General features: G+C 54.3%; 2 protein-coding genes across 2 annotated transcripts; one reads left to right on the top strand and one right to left on the bottom strand.

The window, feature by feature from the left end:
• The first annotated feature begins 7,120 nt into the window (after window positions 1-7,120).
• On the top strand, window positions 7,121-11,921 carry ANXA9 (annexin A9). Its single transcript, XM_029285249.1, has 12 exons — window positions 7,121-7,162; window positions 7,362-7,458; window positions 7,869-7,963; window positions 8,238-8,351; window positions 8,491-8,575; window positions 9,219-9,298; window positions 9,574-9,633; window positions 9,758-9,857; window positions 10,095-10,190; window positions 10,772-10,830; window positions 11,291-11,413; window positions 11,859-11,921. The coding sequence occupies exons 1-12, from the start codon at window positions 7,121-7,123 to the stop codon at window positions 11,919-11,921; spliced, it is 1,014 nt and encodes a 337-aa protein (XP_029141082.1).
• A 1,494-nt stretch (window positions 11,922-13,415) lies between these two features.
• MINDY1 (MINDY lysine 48 deubiquitinase 1) lies at window positions 13,416-17,494 on the bottom strand. The gene is made up of 9 exons (XM_015822023.1): window positions 17,381-17,494; window positions 17,212-17,269; window positions 16,880-16,944; window positions 16,608-16,766; window positions 15,910-16,012; window positions 15,404-15,546; window positions 14,120-14,299; window positions 13,598-13,732; window positions 13,416-13,496 (listed from the first exon to the last, which is right to left on the bottom strand). The coding sequence occupies exons 1-9, from the start codon at window positions 17,444-17,446 to the stop codon at window positions 13,416-13,418; spliced, it is 990 nt and encodes a 329-aa protein (XP_015677509.1). The 5' UTR covers window positions 17,447-17,494.
• Window positions 17,495-18,318: the final 824 nt, after the last annotated feature.

The following is an 18,318-nucleotide window of genomic DNA, read 5'->3' as shown; positions in this document are numbered from 1 at the left end:
TTAGAAATTGGTGAGAGGCAGCCTTCACCCTGGGCAGTTTGCTAAGCAGAACTTAAGGGGATGATAACTCAATAGAGCCTCCAGCTTCAGAGGCAGCTTAGCTTGGAAAACAAATTGCTCTGAATCAGAGCAATTACAGCCTCCGAATCCTCTTTTATGGAGGAGCTCTGCTTGAATCGGGGCCGCCCGATTCCCACAAAGAGATCACGCGACAATTTGCCACACAAAATCCAGGCCAAAGCACTCACTGAAGGGGTGATTCCTTTTCTCGTGGCTTTATGCTCCTGGCTTGGTGCGTTGGCCGAAAAAAAGAGAGTCAAAACATTTTGGTTCTTTCTGGATGCAGGATTAGAGGATGCCACAGCCTGTCTCTCTCTCTCTTCCCAACTCCCCCACCCCACCCCACCCCACCCCACCTTGGAAGTTTCCACCACAAGCAGGAGAGGCCCTTCCCTCTCCAGCCTCCAGAAAACTTCATCTTTCACCGCAACTAACCAGTTTCCCAGGACTTTTGTTTGCCAAGTTCACACAACTCACTCAGCCCCCCGGGATTGCAGGCCCAGCCCCTCCCCTCCTGCCTGCTAAGAGCTGATTTGAGGGGGGGGGGTTTCCAAATCCAGGAGGGTGGGTTGTTCCTGCCCATGCCATGTTGCGATGCCAGGCTTGTGCCCTGCTCTTCTTCCCCGTGGTTTGAATTGACACTCTGGATGTTTGTTTGCCCACCCGCAGACAGAGCGAGCCAGCCGGAGGGAGAGGCATCCAGAGGCCCCAGAGCCTGCCTTCCTCGCAAGGGGAGAGAAGGCAGGGACAGCCGGAGAATCACCAGCAAAATAAGCATTTTTTTTTTTGCCCCTACCTACGGCCTGTGCCCAAAACAAAACAAAACAAGCGTTTTGCAGAAGAAAGCCTCCGAGTGGGGAAGCTGGGCCACTTCCTGGATCTGAAAGAGAGCTGTGTGCGTTGCGGGGCGGGTGGAGGATCACACAGGAAAGGGAGTGCGGAAAAAGGTGATCTTCCAAGCAGAGGGGGGGGGCTCCGTTGCTCTCCTCTTCTCCCCCACCCCCAACCCCAGTGCATTTCAGGCCAGAGGCTGGGGAAGCCTGGTAGAACAACCAGCCATTGTGGGCAGGGGAATTTCACCCCGCACGGCAGGGTGGGGGCGGGGGGGGGGGGNCCAGAGGCTGGGGAAGCCTGGTAGAACAACCAGCCATTGTGGGCAGGGGAATTTCACCCAGCACGGCAGGGTGGGGGCGGGGGGGGGGTGCCAGGCTGGCTGGTGAGCCAGTAAACAAGAGAGAAAGAGAGAGAGAGAGAGAGAGAGAGAGAGAGAGAGGGAGAGAGAGAGGGAGAGAAAGGGAGGAAAAAAGGGAGGAAGGGAGACAGAGAGAAAAAGAAAGAAAGAAAGAAAGAAAGAAAGAAAGAAAGAAAGAAAGAAAGAAAGAAAGAAAGAAAGGAAGGAAGGAAGGAAGGAAGGAAGGGAAAGGAAGATTACATTCCTTCCATTTGCTGCCCCCCCCGAATTAAACCGTCCCCCCCCCGGCCAGAACCCTGGCAATCGACCCGGCCTCCGCCCTGGCCCGTTGCCCAAGCTCGGAGCCCGCCCGGGTCCGACGGAGGAGCGGCCAACTTCCTTCATTCCGGCCCGGCGACGCGGCCGCCCAGCGATGCCCGTGCAACGGGGCGGGGAGCGGGGGGGGGGGCGACGGATAGGAGATCCCCCCCTCCGATCCCCAACAGATCCCCTCCCCGGGATCCCAGCCCGGCCAAGGGGGGGGGAGGAGGGCCGCCGCCGCCCTCCTCCCGCATCGGGCCGAAAAGCGAAAGTGTCTCGCCGCCCCCCCCCCGCCGCGAATTCACTTTCCCTCGACCGCTTGGAACTTCCCTCCGCTCCCCAAGGGGGGGGGCTTCGAAGGAAGGGGAAGAAAAGGGGGGGGAAAGAGGAGCCCCTCCCGGACCCTACAAAGCCGCGGGGGGGGCGCCAGGGGGGGCCGCTGCGGCTGCTGCCCGGCGGGTTTTTACCTCGTTGGCGGCGGATCCGGGAAAGGTTCGGAAGCGGAAGGAGGAACGGCGGGGGGGGCGGAGCAGCGCCGGCCCCCCACGTGAAATTTAGTCACCGCGGGCGGGGGGGGAGGCTGGAGGCGGCCTCAGGCCCCGCCCTCTCGCGCGGCCGGAGGCCGACCCGGAAAAGGGGGTCAGGCCAGGCCTGGGGGGGGGACTGCGGCGCCACCTCCCGCCCGCCCCGCCCGTCGCAAGGGGCCTTTCACGGAAGGTGGGCCTGGGGCAGGTCCGGAAAAGCGAGGGAGGGAGGAAGAAAAGAGAGAGGAAGGAAGGAAGGAAATGGATAGAAGGAGTGGGGAAGGGAAGAAGATGAAAGAGGGAAGGAAGGAAGATAAGGAAGGAGGGAGGGAAGGATGAAAGAGGGAAGGAAGGAAGAAGAGAGGGGGAAGAAGATGAAAGAGGGAAGGAAGGAAGATAACGAAGGAAGGAGGGAGGGAAGGATGAAAGAGGGAAGGAAGGAAGATAAGGAAGGAAGGAAGAAGGGAGGGGGGAAGAAGATGAAAGAGGGAAGGAAGAGAAGGAAGGAAGGAGGGAAGAAGATGAAAGGGAGGGAAGGAAGGAAGGAAGATTCCTGGGGGAGGGTCGATGGCGCATCTGCCCCCTTCTTGGGCGGGGACCCCCCCTTTCCCTTTCCCTTCAGGCCCGCTTTATTGGCCGAGCCGAGAGCCGAGCGGGAGGCGGAGGGCGCAGGAGCGCCTCGGCCCCTCGCCCACCCTCCGCCGGACCAGGCTGTGGGGGGGGGCGCTGCTTTGGCCAGGAAGACCCGCCAACCCGGCCGGAGCGAAGCAACTTCCTTCCGCCCCCGGCTTCCTCCGCCCCGCGACCCGCCGGGGAGGAAGCCGCGGCAGCGGGCGCAGAAAGAGGGGCGCCCCCTCCCCCAAAAGGCCGGCGCTCACCTGGCCCGAGCCTCCGCCGCTCTTCGCCCGCCTCTCCCTTCTGGCAATGGGGGGCAGGGAGGGAGGGAGGGAGGGGGGCTTCTTGAAAATCAAAGGAAAAGAGGGGAAAGGCGCCCGGGATCAGCGCCGCCGCCCCACCCGGGGCGAAAGAGCCATTTCCCCGACGCCCCCCCCCCCCCGTCGGCTTCCCGGCCCAGCCTGAGCAATCGAGCGCGGAGGGAGCGCCGCCTGGCTGGGGAGGGGCGGAGGGAGCGGCTGCCGGGAGGGGGGGGAGACCCGAAAGGGAGGGCTCGCAGCTGGCTGCCCCCCCCCCGCCTGAGTCATCCCTTCTGACGCGCCTTCTCCCCAACGGGCCGGGAAGGGGGGGCAAAGGGGGAGCGGAAAGCCCCTTCCTCTTTTTTGGCTTTGGGAGGGGGCGGAAAAAGAGAAGCCCCCCTAAGGCGTCCCAAAAGAGGCTTTGGGGCAAGGCTGAAATTGGGGTGCCTCTCCCCCCCCACCCTCCCCGGGAAAGGAAGGTGCACAAAAGAGGGTAGGGGGGAAAGTTTCTTATTTATGGGACTCTATTATCCTGCCTTTATTACTGTTTATAAATAAGTGGGCTGGAATTGGCCAGGAGTTGGGGGAAAACCTGACAGGCGGGGGTCCCCCATTTCAGCCCTGTCTCCTTTTGAAAGAGGAGGGGGGATTAGAAGCGGTGCCCCTCCCCCCGGCCTCTCCAAGCATCCATCGCTGGACCCCCATCCTTGAAAACTACAGAAAAGCGGGTTTTTTTTATCCATCTGGGAAGCAGGAAGAAGCTGCATCTTTTAGCCAAGTGGAGAGACCCCCTCAAAAGGCACCCTGACCCCCTACTCTGTTCCCCAAATCTACATTTAAAATAAAATCGGGAAGAGATTTCAGAAGACACATCCAGGGGTTGAGAAATGGGCATCGCAGCCAGAGTTTTTAAAAGATATTTTGGTTTTCCCCTGCTAGGATCCATACTGGCTCCTGCAAGCGTTCCGTCTTATTTACAAAGGGCAGGGTGTTGCTTTTGTGAGCTTTGGGGTGGGGATCGGCTTATTTTTCCACTGAAAAACTAAAAAACGCTGCTTTTTCTTTCCTGTTTTCCCAGTGTTTTTGAAACTTTCTTGTTGGAAAAATAGGCCCAGTTCACTCCCTGTTAAGGTCTCTCTGGCTCTGCTTGAAATCTGAACATTTTCCACACTTGAAGTCTGAACTGATAAAGTGAACACACTTTATATATAAAATAAACCCACTTGTATTTTTTGAGATTATTTTTAATGGGATTGTGCTTGGGGCATTTTTTTAAAATCTTCCTTGTTCTTTCATAGGTCAGTCTAGAAGTGCAGCGTCTTCGTAAAATAAAGCACAATAATGATCAAGATGCTGAGGAAAACAGATAACGGCTGGGCATAATTTTGCGGCTTGTTAAACTGGGATGAGCAATTTTATCCCGGTCTGTCAGAAATTGGACCCCGCAAAGCCAACCTGGATTACAAACAGGTTTAATCCCAGTTCTAGCGATGCCATCCCAGCGATGTTCTCTCTCCAGACTTCTTTAGTCATCTGGATTAATGAAAAACTAATTAGAGCAATGGCTGTGTTTGGAAACACTTCACCCACGTTGGAGATAAAGACACGCAGGAGCTGACCAATGAATGCCACCCTCTGCATTTTCCCAATTGATCAAGCCTTAATCATCCTTCGTGGTAAATTCCCAGGAATTCCCTAATGGAAAAACGTGCAGAATCCTTGCAGCAGAGAAGAAAGAAGACTGAGAGTCCATGGAGGAAGAATTCAATTATTCCAGTGGAAAAAAAAAAAATCTAGCGACCGCAGCTGTTCTGCTTCCTGACGGAAGGAAGTCCTCTGAGCATAATTTTCTATCCGGAGGGATTTGCAGCACAGAAATAAAAATGTGGAACAGGCCGAGATGCACCCACCTTCTCTTTTGCGGAAAATCTCAATTGCCAGTCCCAATTTTTGCTAGTGGCAGGTAGGAATTCCACCATTTTTCTGTCCAGGAATTCCAGGCGGAAATGCCACTGGGCGAGCTCGGAGGCCAAGTCAAGATCTTCCTCTAAGTGAGCTGTCGAATTCATTTTCCTGGAGGAGAACGGGATTTTTCTGCCAAGCTGGCCCACGGGCAGGGCTGTTGTTCTTGCTAGGTTAGTCATCCAAGGAAGACTGCTCCTGGACGGGAGGCTCTGCTTTAGAGAGTTGCTGATTTTCTCTCTCTCTCTCTCTCTCTCTCTCTCTCTCTCTCTCTCTCTCTCTCTCTCTCTCTCACACACACACACACACACACACACAGGCTACCTGGAGGAAGGGCAGGGAGGTGCTGCCCTCTGGTGGCTCAGATAGCCACCGCACCCTCAGAAGGGAAGTCCACAGCGCCCCCGGTGGAGAACATCGTAACAGTATAGCTTCCTCGCTTTTTTTCTTTTTTTAAACTGTCCAGGACAAAACTGAGTTTAAATTGTTAGGAACTCCGCTGCAAAAGGCGATTTTTAGAAGCGAGATTTGACCTCCAATGATTTCTCCCAAGCCCTCCGAAGGAAGGAAAACGTTGCAAGCACGAGCAATCAATCAAGGAAGCCACAAAAAGCACCTCTTTCATCCGAGGAAGCATCACAGGCTCCGGGCGCGCACAAAAAAAAGGGTGTTTTTTTTCTCCCGTCCAGCATTTTGCGCAGGGAAAACAACTCCTCCTGTGCAGCGAGAAGTCTCCCAAGTTGCGGGTCCGAGTTCCAACTTGGCACCCGGAGGCCCCGGAGAATTGGAAGACCCGGGTCGGGGCTTCACCCCAGACAGGTCCCCCCCAAAGGCTGGAACCAGCGAGGTCTCGCCGTCTCGCGTTCTGACGGCTACTCGGGAGGCTGGGCTGGGAGCGAGCACGTGGGGAAAAGGCTGCTGTTCACTTGGGAGTTCTTCTTGCCGGACAGACAAACTTCCAGAAAGTTTGTTCTGGCATTCTCAGGGAAATCAGTTCTGCAAGTCCCCCATTCGTCGGGTGCCCATCTTCCCTTCTCCCAGCTGCTCCCCCTCCCTCGGAACTGAAAAGACCCCCTTTCCAGAGGGGTGAAAATGAACAAAGGTGCCGAGTTCCAGTCCCGCAAAAGAGGCTCGGAAGAGAAGCGGCGGGTGCCGAGACGATTTCAGGGAAGCTCCTGTCCAGGTCCCGAAAAAGCGAAGCATCCTGCACGGGTCTTTGGGCGAATTCCCCTCCTGACGACCACCCAGCCTGAGTCGGGGGTCCCTGCGCGCAGAGGGTGGCCCTGCGACCTGGGGAGGCTTCCCACCCTGGGCGGCGGCGGCGTCCCCCAGTGGCCGCCCGGATCTTCCCGGACGCCCCACGGCGGCAGGTGCGCTCCGCCAGGCGAAGAATCCGCCGAGCAGCCCGGACTGGAGAGCGACAGCCCGGACAGGTTTTTCCGAGGCTCTCGGCGCTGGTTGGCTAAGGAGCCGCCTTGGGGGGGAGCCGCTGCCGCCCCCGCCCCTCCGCCTTTGGGGACCGCGCGGGGCCCGTCCAGGAGGAGGAGGAAGAGGAGGAGGAGGAAGAAGAAGAAGAAGAAGAAGCCGACTTTACGCGCGGCTCCTTCGCTGGAGCGCCCGGCTAGCGAGATTTCCCCCTTTGGAGAGGGGCTCTGGGGCTCTTCTGCTCCTGGGGAGGAGGGAAAGGGGGGGTCAGAAGAGTCTTCTGGGGGGGAGGGCGATTTCAAGCAACACTGAGACTCGGAAGACCTCCAGGTGCGTTTCTCCCAATCCCTTTCCAGTTTCTCCTTTTTAGAAATTCAGCCTGGTCTTTCTGCCTAAAACTGGGGAGTTTTATTATTTTATTTTTTCCCCTCCTTTCCAATTCCTCCCGAACGCCCCTCTGCCCCCACTTCCTCAAAGGCGGAGCCCCTCCTTCTGCTGCCCCTCGGGGGAGGGGGCACACTTCCTAGATTAACTCCTTGCCTGTATTGCTTCTCTCTCTCCCCCCCCCCCAATTGTTTTAGCTTGAATTGGAAGCCTCCTGGGTTTGTGTCCTTGAAAACTCTCTTCTTTGCAACAGCCAGGGCTGGCGTGCTTGAGGGCTGCCTAAGTGGGGCTCTTTCATCCCCCACCCCCACCCCCCACGACTTGGCAAGCCTGCAAGGAACCGGCTGGAACAGGGATCCATGGCCGACGAAATTTTGGAGCAGTTACCGCTGGCCGAAAAGGTGAGGTGCCACCGAACCTAACTTCTTTTTTTTTAGAAAGTAACCTCGGAGTATTTTGAGGCCACCGGCCTTCGCAACATGCTGCCCCCTAAGGAGGAGGGAAGGGATGGAAAGGTCCCTCAGGTAGACTGTGGAGGCCAGGGGAGGCTTGGCTCAGCTGGTCATCCAGATCTCGGCTCTTTGCAACTTTCTGCCCTAGGTGGCTGTGTGGGGCACCCTGGGGACCATCCGGCCTCACCTGAATTTTGATGCAGCCAAAGATGCCCAGACTTTCTTCGAGGCCATCAGTGGCGAAGGTAAGACGCTGGCTGCCCCTTTCCCTTCCCTCTCACCTGCATCCGTACAGCCACCCTGCGAGGTGGGCTCTGCAGAGAGACGGGAAGTTGGACTCAGAACAGGACGCAACTCAAATGCCCATCGGATCCGACCAATATGGTAGAGTTGGAAAAATCCGGATAAGGGATGGATGTGTATCCTGAAACAAAGGGGACGGTTTTAGGACATCTGTCCAGAGAAATACGCAAATTTAAGCCCAGCAGAAGCCTGAGAAAATCATTATGCTAACCAGGCTTTTGATGTAGGCGATTTGCATATGCAGATTTCGACTCTTCCTGGAGTACGTCTAACTCGAGGGACAGGAGCAGAGTTTGCAAACTCCTGGTGTGGAGGCCTCGGCTGAAACTGGGACCCTCGGGTCCCCCCAAAGGGGTCAACTGCGGAGTCGTCATTGACCTGCTGACCAGCCGGAGCAGTGAGCATCGCCAGCAGATTGCTGAAGCCTTCCTCGACTTCACCCAACAGGTTAGGCCAGGAAGGGATTTTTTTGGGGGGGGGAATTAATGGCCCTTCCTGGAAAGGAAAAATGAGCAAAGCGGTCACTCTGGCTTGGACTACTGCAATGTGCCATGGTAGGGGCAGTCCTTGGAGACTGTTCTGGTTCTTTTTTTTAATTTTTTTTTTAGGACAGAGCCACCAAAACTATCTCTTTCCCGGCCATAATGTGTTCGGCTGAGGGTCCTGCTCCACTGGGGGGTGGGGTCTCCCCAAATTTCTCTTAGTCTTTCTCTCCTTTTAGGGCCTGTTGAAAACCCTGGAGGCGGTGGTGCCCGGCCAGTTTGAGACCATTATCAGGGCTCTGCTCCGTCCGGCGGCTCAGAACGATGCCCACGAGATCCAGGCGGGATTGCAGGTACCCCCCTTCCAAAGACAGGCACCCCGTTTCTGCCAAGGAAACCCCACGACCCTCCCGTTCTTAACCTACACACACACACACACCCTGCAAAGTTGACAACTGTCGTTTCCTAACCTGGGCCATACTTCCTTTGCAGAGTCTGGAGGTGGAAACCCTGATTGAAATCGTCTCCACTCAAAGGGCGAAACAGCTTCAAGAAACCTTGGCTTATTATAAACAAGGTAAACAAAAAAAAAATTAAACATACCTGCTTGTTCTTAAAAAGCAGAGAAATAGGAGAGGGGAGTTGCTGGGGAGAGAAAGTTGCCTGATAAACTTGAAAAACCAAGGGAAGATGAACCCGCCCTCCTTTTCATGGCCTGCGGAACTCCCTGCAACATGATACGATGGTGAGCTTTGACCTTCCAAGCGGTGGTATTTTACTTCGTTGAGCATTCCTAGAGACCAGGGGAGGGTCCAGCTTTTGCAAGCTTAAGACCTGTGGACTTCAACTCCCAGGATTCCATGCATGGCTGGCTGGGGAATTCTGGGAGTTGAAGTCCCTAGATCTTAAAAGTTGCAAAGGTTGAACGCTCCTGATGTAGGCTAAGGAAAACTCGAAAGATTTATTATTGGGCTACCAGAAAAAAAATAACCTTAGAATTTCAGGAAGGACAGCTCTGTTAATCATACACGACTCGTAAATTATTTGAGACACTCAAGAACGCCTTCCCCCCCCCCCCCAGCTTATGCAGAGCCCCCTTGTGTAAGAGTAGTCTACCTCCCACCATTTTCTCAGGAAGGGAAACGAGGAGATCCTCCCCTCCTTGCTGATGTAAAGAGAGCCAAAACTCTCCCTTCTTCTCGCTTCTTCCGCTGACGTAGATTTCAAATCAGACCTGGAAACGGATATCGCGTGTGGCACCACCGGTGGCTTTCAAGAACTGCTCCTTGCCTTGATCAAGGTAAAAATAAAATGAAGGGGAAGTAAAATAAAAATAAAATAAAAATGTAAAATAAATAAATAAAAATGCAGTGCAATGCAATACCCCTTGGTAAGAACCCCAGAGATGGGTGTGTGTGTGTGTGTGTTTTCCTAAAATTCAAAGCGCCCTGCCTGTTATTCTTTTTAAGTCCGAAATGTTTGGCCCAATCAGCGCTGGGCCCCGTTTAAGAAAATAATGTATATTTTGCAGCAAAGTGTCACCAGCTGAATTGCTCACCCCTTCCTTCCCCGCAGGGTGAGCGGGAACGCCATTTGGGGGTGATCGATTACGTCTTGATACGGCAAGATTCAAAGGTGAGACGGGAACGCCTCGCTTCGGGGTCCCCTCTACGCCCAGATGGGGCCAGTGGCTTGGATCCCTCTCGGTGCCCTTTTCCAATGTCGTCCCCCCCCAAATACCTGGACTTTTCCCCCCCAGGCCCTCGCCGACGCGGCCGCTGGTGGGGACGCTGGAGGCCTGGAGCAGAGCGCGTGGGTCCGGATCCTGGCTCAACGCAGCCCCGAGCATTTGAGGAGAGGCAAGGCCAGCCTCCCCATGCTTCAGGCAGGATGCCGTGCGGTTGTGTTTCGCCACGCTGGCATCCCCAAACTTGCTCGTTTTCCAGGCCAGATTGGGCTAGGGAGGCTTCCCGCTGCAACCCTGATGGGAGTCCCTGTTCAAAAGCTAAAGAAAAACTGGGCACAAAGGGGGGGGGTGTCTTCTCCCAATAATTTTAAAAAAAAACCACCTTTTTTTCCTTGCCTTTTTTCCCCAGTGTTCAGCTGGTACCAAGAGCTGACAGGAAACTCAGTTGAGGAAACTATGGAGAAACATTTCCAGGGAGACTTCCGGGAAGCAAGTTTAACGCTGGGTAGGTGCACCCCAGGCGCAGGGCGAGAGAGACCCTGGAATCTGAGTTTTAGTCTGGATTAAATTGAGGAGGGGAAAAAAAAAACTAGTTCCAGCGATGCTTTCTGCACATGCTCAGGAGCCCTGACAACCTCAGTTGTGTCTTGTTTCGCACAGCCTGGGCTGAGGACACTCGGAAGAGGAAGATTTGAGAATCTTCTTCGTTCTTTTTCCCTGCTTTTAAAAATGCAAGTTGCTAGTCCTCTTGATCCTATTTTAGCACAATCCTTACGGAACCTTATCTCTTAGGTTAAGATAAGAGTTGCAAGGCCACTTAAATCAGCTTTTTCCTCCTCTTTCTCCCCAGACTGGCTAAGCAGAGGCACAATTAGCAGTAAATTAAGCTCAGGGACTGGGAACTTCGCAAGTTGATTAGCAAGTTTCAAACCAGCTCAGTTCTGCTTGACCGGCTTTCCTTCCCCACTCTAGCTGCGGGTGCTTTGTCAGGCAGAAATCCAACTTGTGCAGCTCTCTCAGCCCAGAAATGAGGAGAAGGGGAAAAAATATAATTGTAATTATTTTATAACGATAAATCTCTTGCAGTTTCCCTCCTGAGAAACACACCGCTATATTTTGCCACCAGGCTCCACTCGGCCATTAAGGTGAGGGTCTCTCCTTTTGGTGCCCACCTCTTCCCAAACCCCATCCCCATTACCCCCACCTGGGCTACCACGAGCCCCCAGGTGTGCCCTTCTTTGGCGTTCTGCTTCCGGGTCGTGATTCGCACGGGAGACCGGTTGCGTGAGGGTCTCTTCTGGTGGAAATGAGCCCCCGCTGCCTGGCCATTTGCCCCCAAGGACCCTTCCTTCCCCAAATGAAAGCCCATAGGCTTTCTCAAAGTGAAAGAGAAGGGCAGAGATGGACTCTGTAGTCCTTTTTTTACAGTCTGGCTTGAGAAGAATTGAAGGAGGGTATTAAACGGCCTGGTCCAAAGCTTTGACCAGCTTCCCAGCCTTTTTGTTATTATTTTTTATTAAGTTTATTTGCCCCCCCCTCTCATTTCCAAGCGACTCTGGGTGGCTTACACCTTTCCCAAGGCGATTGTCATTTTTTCCCCCGCAGGAAGTAGGACACAATCCCCGGACGGCTGTCCGAATCATGGTCTCCCGCAGCGAGACGGACCTTCTGAGCATCCGCGCTGAGTTCAAGAGGCGCTACGGGGTCTCGCTCTACTCCTTCATTGAGGTGAAGCCCCGGGTAGTATCGGGGGGGGGGGGCAAAGGCATGTTACAGACCCCAGGGGGAACCTGCAGGCCCCCCTGGAACCATGGGAAGGACCCTCCCACCCAGCCAGGCCTCCACTCCCAATTTATTCTCACGACGCTCTTACGAGGTAGGCTTGTTGGCCGAGCAGCCCAATTTTATGCAGCCTATTTGAAGCCCACTCACTGGGAACAGATCCTCCTTCTGCAGGAGCAGCCTATCTGCATGTTAGAAGAGTTTGGGGGCCGGCAGAAGACAGGAAGGACAACCTGATACTTTTTATTGAAAAGTATCTAGAAGCCACAGACGGGAAGAAATTTCCCTGTTCCCCCCCCCCCAGGAATTAAGCACCCCATCTTTTCTGGAGCGCCCCCTTTATTTCCAGATGGGTTTCCCCCAAACTCTCCTCCTTGCCCCCCCCCTCCAGATGGAAACGCAAGGCGAATACCAGGCGGCATTGCTCGGCTTGTGCAAGGCGGAAGATCTGTGAGACCTGCTCCCGGCCGAGGATCCTCTCCGTCCAGAGGCAGTCTACCTTAGGAGACCACCCCCACCCCCCCAGCACTTCCTTCCAGCAAAGCTGCCTCTGGAAAAGTTGCAAAGGAGCCCCCTCCCCCCCCCCAGAAAGGCAGCTGCGGAATTCAGCCTGACCAGTTGGACGGGTGTCCGCCTCTCTCCCAGCCCAAATTCTTCCGATGCTTTCCAGGGGCCGGAGTGTGTGTCTGTGGGGTGGGGGGAGAGTTAGACATCTGCAAGTTTGATCAGGTATTTACAAAAAAAAAAACTTCGGTCAAAGTTTAAAAGCAGGGGATAAGAAGAGGTAGCAAAGGCCTATAGAACCTCCAGCAGCAGCAGCAACCTACCTCTGCCGGGAAATGCCAACAGGCTTTTCTCATTGGCCAGCTTTGGGAAATAGGACCCTCCCGGAGTAGATATACAGCTGCGGTCTGATGGCATTGGAGGGGGCTTCAGTTTCTAGAAAAAGGCTTAATTGTACATCCCACCCCTGTGGCCCCACTCCCTCCCATCTCCTGCTGCAAGGGATCCCAACCCATCAGCCACAGCCACAGCACATACGCCTGTACAAACCTCCACCTCCCCCCCCAAAAAAAACCCCGGTCCTCCACTTCCGCGGAAGTTAAAACATTGCTTGTAGAAATAAACCAGATTAAACCCCAAACCTCTTTGGGATCTCTCTCAGTGGATCAACTGGGGTTAAAAAAAAATAGGCTTCCGTCTCCTTCAGAAGGACTCGCTTTATTCCAACGTAAACAGAGGCAGGTTTAATTGATTAATCGGCGCAAAATGGAGGCCTTAGTGATGCAGAATTTAGTCCAGTCCTTAGCCCTCCAAAACCAGGGGGAAAAGAGAGAGCGAGCGAGAGAGGGACCTCGTTTGGACTCCACCACGGAGACGTTTCTGCCTGGTTTTGGCTGCCTTTGAGAAGGCAGAAAAAACAAGAGTTTTAAAGCCCCCCCCCCCAAAAAAGGTGCCAGGCTCTCTTTTTGGCGAAGAAATCCACGTTTCCGTAGGGCGGAAACTGCACCGGTTGGATGGCTCCCGTTGTAACTTTGCAGGCGGTCCTTCCTCCGTGCACGGGTGGCCCTCATCCCGATGGCTCGGGACTCAGTTCCTCCAACGGAAGCGGCCTTCTGCCCCCTCCCCAAGATGGGAAACTCCCACGGGAGACCCCCATAAATTGGCCCAGCCTCCGTGGGGAGACCGGCCCAGGCTGAGCCCCCTCTTCGCTTCTCTATTCCCCCTTCCCACGCTCACCCCCCCCCGGAGTGGGAGAAGCAAATCCACCACGGGGAGCTGCCCCCCAGGTGTGTGGAGCCCTCCCCCCCTTCTGAAGCATTTTTGGGTGTTGCAGGAGAGCCCTATCTGAAGTGCCCCTGTAGCAAATAGAGGGGGGGGTTTCCTTGTCAGCTGCAAGCCCTGGAAGGAAGGGGGGGGACTCTCGTGGGACGCCTGCAGGTTGACCTCAGAGGACGGTGCAGTCCGTGTCCACCTTCGGCCGCTGTCTGCGCTCTCCAGTAGGGCGGTGGGCTGGTGGGCTTCTCCCCTAAAGGCAGGGCAGCAAAGGCAAAGAGGGTGTTAATTGGGGAGGGGGTAGAATTCCCTCCAGAGCGGGGGGTGGGTGGGTGGGTTGGGGACTCTCTGTACCTGTGCTGGGGAGGGCAAGGGGGCTGGCGGTGGGGGCTGTTGATATTCCTCCTGCTGTAGCTGCTGCGCCAGCTCCAGATCGCTCAGGGCGGGACCCCCTTGCTGGCGTTGGAGAGACAGGGCAATCATGTAGTCCTTGGAGGGGGGGGAGAGAAAAACAGGGAGGGAGGGGGGTCAGAAAGGCTGCCTCTGTTTCTTAACCCCACCTCAGATCAGGGATCTCCAACCTTGGCAACTTTAAGCCTTGTGGACTTCAACTCCCAGAATTCTGGGAATTGAAATCCGTAAGTCTTAAAAGTTGCTGGCTTTAAAGTACCCGACGTAACTCCAGTTCCCAGGAACGGAGGGGGAATTTTTTGCAAATTCTCAGCCAGGTTGAAAAAAACATTCATGCTTTACCAGAGCCTCCGACGTCCCCTTGGGGTCCCATTCTTGGAGCGATCCCACCGGGGGAAGCGTTGGACCCCTGCCCTCCCCGCTGGGCCCCTCTGCCAGGACTCCCCCCCCCCATCCCTGGCCTACCTGGTCCACTTGCCTCTGATCCACCGGGGAGCCCCCCGACGCCTCCTTGCCCAGCGCGTGGCTCAGGCGGAACTCGGCGTCGCAGAAGCAGCTGTCGCCGTCCACGTTGTGCAGGCTCTCCCAGGTCACCTGGTCTTCGTTCAAGAAACCCTGGTCGGTCACCAGCAGGTAGAGGTGGCTCTGAAGCCCAGCAGGCAGGGGAGGAAGGAAGGAAGAAAGAAAGAAAGAAAGAAAGAAAGAAAGAAAGAAAGAAAGAAAGAAAGAAAGAAAGAAAGAAACGGAAGGAAGGAAGGAAGGAAGGAAGGAAGGAAGGAAGGAAGGAAGGAAGAAAGGAAGGGACAGAAATAAAGAAAAAGGAAGGAAGGAAGGAAGGAAAAGAAAGAAAGAAGGAAGGAAGGAAGGAAAAGAAAGAAAGAAGGAAGGAAGGAAGGAAAGGACAGAAATAAAGAAAAAGGAAGGAAGGAAGGAAGGAAGGAAGGAAGGAAGGAAGGAAGGAAGGGAAAGAAAGAAAGAAAGAAAGAAAGAAAGAAAGAAAGAAAGAAAGAAAGAAAGAAAGAAAGAAAGAAAGAAAGAAAATGAATGAATCCCTATGGTCAAAATTCAGAGGCTTGGTAACCGACTCATACTTATGACGGTTGCAATGATCACCTTTTGCAACCTTCTGACATGCTTCCCTTAACAACCATGTTACTAAGGATTGCAGGGATTCACTTAACAACTGTGGCAAGAGAGATCATCACATGGGGCAAAATTCACTGAATAACTGTCTCATTTAGCAACAGAAATTCTGGGCTCAACTGTGGTCATAAACCGAGGACTAACTGCATTTCTTTATTTAATTTGTAAATCTATTTGCTTGTCCCTCCCACCACAAGGTGATTCTTGGGCTGCTTCTAACTTTAAAATAAAAATATAAACCTATATAAACACACACACACACACACACAAACAAACGCATATACGCACACACCACATTACAATGACTGCCAAATGCAAGCTGCAAGTAAAAGATTTAAAATAGAAATTGAGTTTATTGATTGCCGCTCATCCTGCCTTCAAGCGGCTCAAGGCAGCTAACAAGACAAAAAAAACGACCCTATAAAACAATTAAAATATGAAAAGCCTGCTAGATCTGAAGCTTCTTCGGCAGAAGGGCGAGAGACTCATCCTTTTGACTAGCACAAACCGCAAAGAGGGACAAACTCGGCTGGGTCCTAATTAGCTTTATTCGTCCGGAACGATACACGTTCCCCACTCCCTAATTCCTCCAGGAAAAGGGAATACCTTGTGCTTGATCATGGCACTGAAGTGGTTGTTTCGGAAGAAGACGCTCAGCTCGCCTTCCTTGACCGTGGACGTGAGCTCGCACAGCCCGTGGTAGCTGAGCTGCGATGCCGTGGACTCTAAAAACTGTTCCGCAATCAGGCCTGGACGGGGAGGAGACGGAGGAAGAAAGAGAAACAAGACAATTTATCCCTTCATATCAGGGGTGTCCGATCTGGGCAACGTTAAGACTTGGGTGGACTTCAACTCCCAGAATTCTCCAGCCAGTTTTAAGACTTGTGGATTTCAATTCCCAGAATTCTCCAGCCAACTTTAAGACTTGTGGACTTTAACTCCCAGAATTGAAGTCCACAGAAGTCTTAAATGTCGCCCAGATTGGACCCCCCTGCTTTAGAGGCTTCTAAAGCACCTTTCCCAGGCCTGCCAGCCACCAGCAATGCCCCTCAAAAGACCCCTCCCCATTTAAAAAAAGGTGGTTTGGACCTAGCCCCCACTCCCCGTATTACCTTCCGTCACCAGGTTTGGGTCGCTGGAGTGTTTACAAGTGATAATTTTTTCCACCAGCTGGTTGTAGCTCAGCTTGCCGACAGCTTGGGCCACCTCGGCGGTCTGGGGAGGAGAGAAATACCCACCCTAAAACCGGGGCGCAGGCAGAAGGGGACACGGCAAAAACTGGGTTTACATTTCTGTGCTGCAGTGCCGCTTTGCAGGGGTGTCGTTGGTATCAAACAGGGAGGGAGGGAGGGAACGGAAGTGCCTACAGGACAGCCTTGAGAGAACGGAACATAATGCCTTAAAAACAGGATGTTTACAGTTCCCTCTTGTGGTTTTGGTCAACCTTGCGAAGATCCAGAGGGCCAAACTTTTGCTCCTCTCCATGAGAACTAGTAGCTTGATTTCTTTTTCTGCCATCTATCCATCAGGGGAGGGTAGCGCGTCTTCCCAGCTGGCTAGACCACTTTTGAAGCAGCAGGATTAAGGGTTAACTATGCCACTTCTCTCATGTTTGGCAACCTTTAAGAGGTCTGGACTTTTAACTCCCAGAATGCCCGAGCCAGGGAATTCTGGGAGTTGAAGTCCAGACTTCTTAAAGTTTCCAAGATGGAGGCATTCTCTTTTATACCAACGTCTCTGGCTGTGCAGATTGTGCCTTGGTGCAATTCCGTCTGCCCCCCTCCAACGCCTGGGGAGGAAAGCCACCCACCTGGGGGTCCACCAGCCAGCCGTGATAAAGGGGGACATTCATGAGGTCAAACACGAGGCACTCGGGTGTGTATTCGAAGTCGGCGACCCCGGTGAACCTCACGTTGACGTCCAGCCCCGTGGAGAGCTTGGGAAGGACCATCATGGCGTCATTGACGTTCTGCCCGGAAAGAAAAATCGGAATTTTCTCAAAGAGGCCCCAGAGGCAAACAGGCTGGAAAATTGGCCCTAAATAGGACTTTGGATGCCTGCTGCCAAAGCAAGTCCACCCACCTGCTGGAAGTTGAGCTGGACGGCCTCAGCTTGGTCCTGGGGCTTGATGGACAAGATGCAATCCCCTGCAGGGGCAGAAGGAGGGGGGGGGAGACCCTTCAGTTAGGCAGCCTTGGGGCAGGGGTCTCCACAGGGGAGGGGGACAGGGAGTCAATTAATGGAGTCTGCTTGGAAGCACCTTCCACTAGGGAGGCGGAGATGGAAAGCTGGCCTACCTCCCGGGATTGTTGTGCAGAGGGGGGTGGGGAAGGGAGGGATGGCAGGAGATGCTTGCCAGGGAGCCGCCCTGCCTTGGAGTGGGAAGGTGCCAACCCCGATGGTGCCAACCTTACCGAGGTAAGCCATCAGCTCGTCCGAAGTGACCACTTCCTTCTGGGCAGGCAGCTTCACCTGGGGGGAAGGCAAGAACTGAAGCCCCCGGTTTCGCGGCCCCCTGCCAGGGCATCCCGGCGGTGGACCCCTCCCGTGCCCTCCCCTCCCCGTCCCGGTGCCCGTTTTTACCTTCCACTGCAGGAAGAGGATGTTCATGATGGCCAGCAGTGGGCAGGGGCCGTTCTCGCTCTGCATGATGACCGGCGTCCTCTCGCCCTTCCAGCTGATCCACTTCACGCAGTAGAAGTCTGGCGGATTGGGCTGGCTGGCTGGAGACGGGTGCGGCTTGGGGGCATCCCCGGGGGCGCTGCAGCTGGCGGGCACCGGAGGCGTGCTCTGGGAGGCTGGCAGAGGGGGAGCCTCCTCCTTTGGGGACGGGGGTGCCTCCGTTTGCCCCCCTTTCGCTGCTTCTACAGGCAAGAGCTGCCCGTTGTCTGTCTGCGTGACGCTTTGGGCACCGTCGTTGGCGAGGGGGGTTGGGGTCCCCTCTTCAGCCCCCGCAGGTAGAGCAGCAGCAACAGCCACCTCCTCGTCACCCACCCCAGCCTCGGCGGGTTCAGGGCCCCCAGATTCGGTGTTCTCCGTCTCCCGCCGAGCTTCCTCTGCGGCCGGCACGTCGGTCTCCATCTAGAATTGTCCTTTGGCTTCTTAATTCTCAATTTTTCTCAAATCAGATCCCAGGTTTTTCCAAAAGGGGTTAAGCTGTCTTATTTCTGGACGGGGACCCAAAAAAACCTCTTCACCAACTTAAAAAAAAATAATACAAGTCTCTTTCATCAACAGTGGGGACGTTAAGATTTTTCCTTTGCAGCAGCCAAAAATGGGGAAACTTTGCAGAAAATGTAAGGTGGGTCCTGTGTTTGCCCTCAACAGATTCCTTTCTGATCTTCGCTATAAGCAGACCCCCGTTTCATAAAAATGGCCCCAGGTTTTATTGGCCCTGAGTCTTTTTTTTCCTTTGGCTAGGCACTGGTGAACACTGGATGGAAATTGTCCCTTAATTGATTTGGTTTTTTTCACTTGCCAGTTCCTGGGAGGGTCATTGAAATTTCAATTCTGCCATTTTT

The sequence above is a fragment of the Protobothrops mucrosquamatus genome, unplaced genomic scaffold (assembly GCF_001527695.2).
Source record: "Protobothrops mucrosquamatus isolate PMUCROS unplaced genomic scaffold, P.Mucros_1.0 scaffold1446, whole genome shotgun sequence".
NCBI lineage: Eukaryota > Metazoa > Chordata > Lepidosauria > Squamata > Viperidae > Protobothrops > Protobothrops mucrosquamatus.
This window is presented reverse-complemented; position numbering and strand designations above follow the sequence as displayed.

Bases quoted from the DNA above. Each gene is read 5' to 3' on its own strand.
- MINDY1 (XM_015822023.1), bottom strand. From the start codon at position 17,446: ATGCAGAGCGAGAACGGCCCCTGCCCACTGCTGGCCATCATGAACATC. The intron at 17,270-17,380 runs GTAAAAACGGGC...CCTTCCCCCCAG, and splicing joins TCCTCTTCCTGCAGTGGAAG to GTGAAGCTGCCTGCCCAGAA. The intron at 16,945-17,211 runs GTAAGGTTGGCA...CTGCCCCTGCAG, and splicing joins CGAGCTGATGGCTTACCTCG to GGGATTGCATCTTGTCCATC.
- ANXA9 (XM_029285249.1), top strand. From the start codon at position 7,121: ATGGCCGACGAAATTTTGGAGCAGTTACCGCTGGCCGAAAAG. The intron at 7,459-7,868 runs GTAAGACGCTGG...GTCCCCCCAAAG, and splicing joins CGAGGCCATCAGTGGCGAAG to GGGTCAACTGCGGAGTCGTC. The intron at 10,831-11,290 runs GTGAGGGTCTCT...TTTCCCCCGCAG, and splicing joins GGCTCCACTCGGCCATTAAG to GAAGTAGGACACAATCCCCG.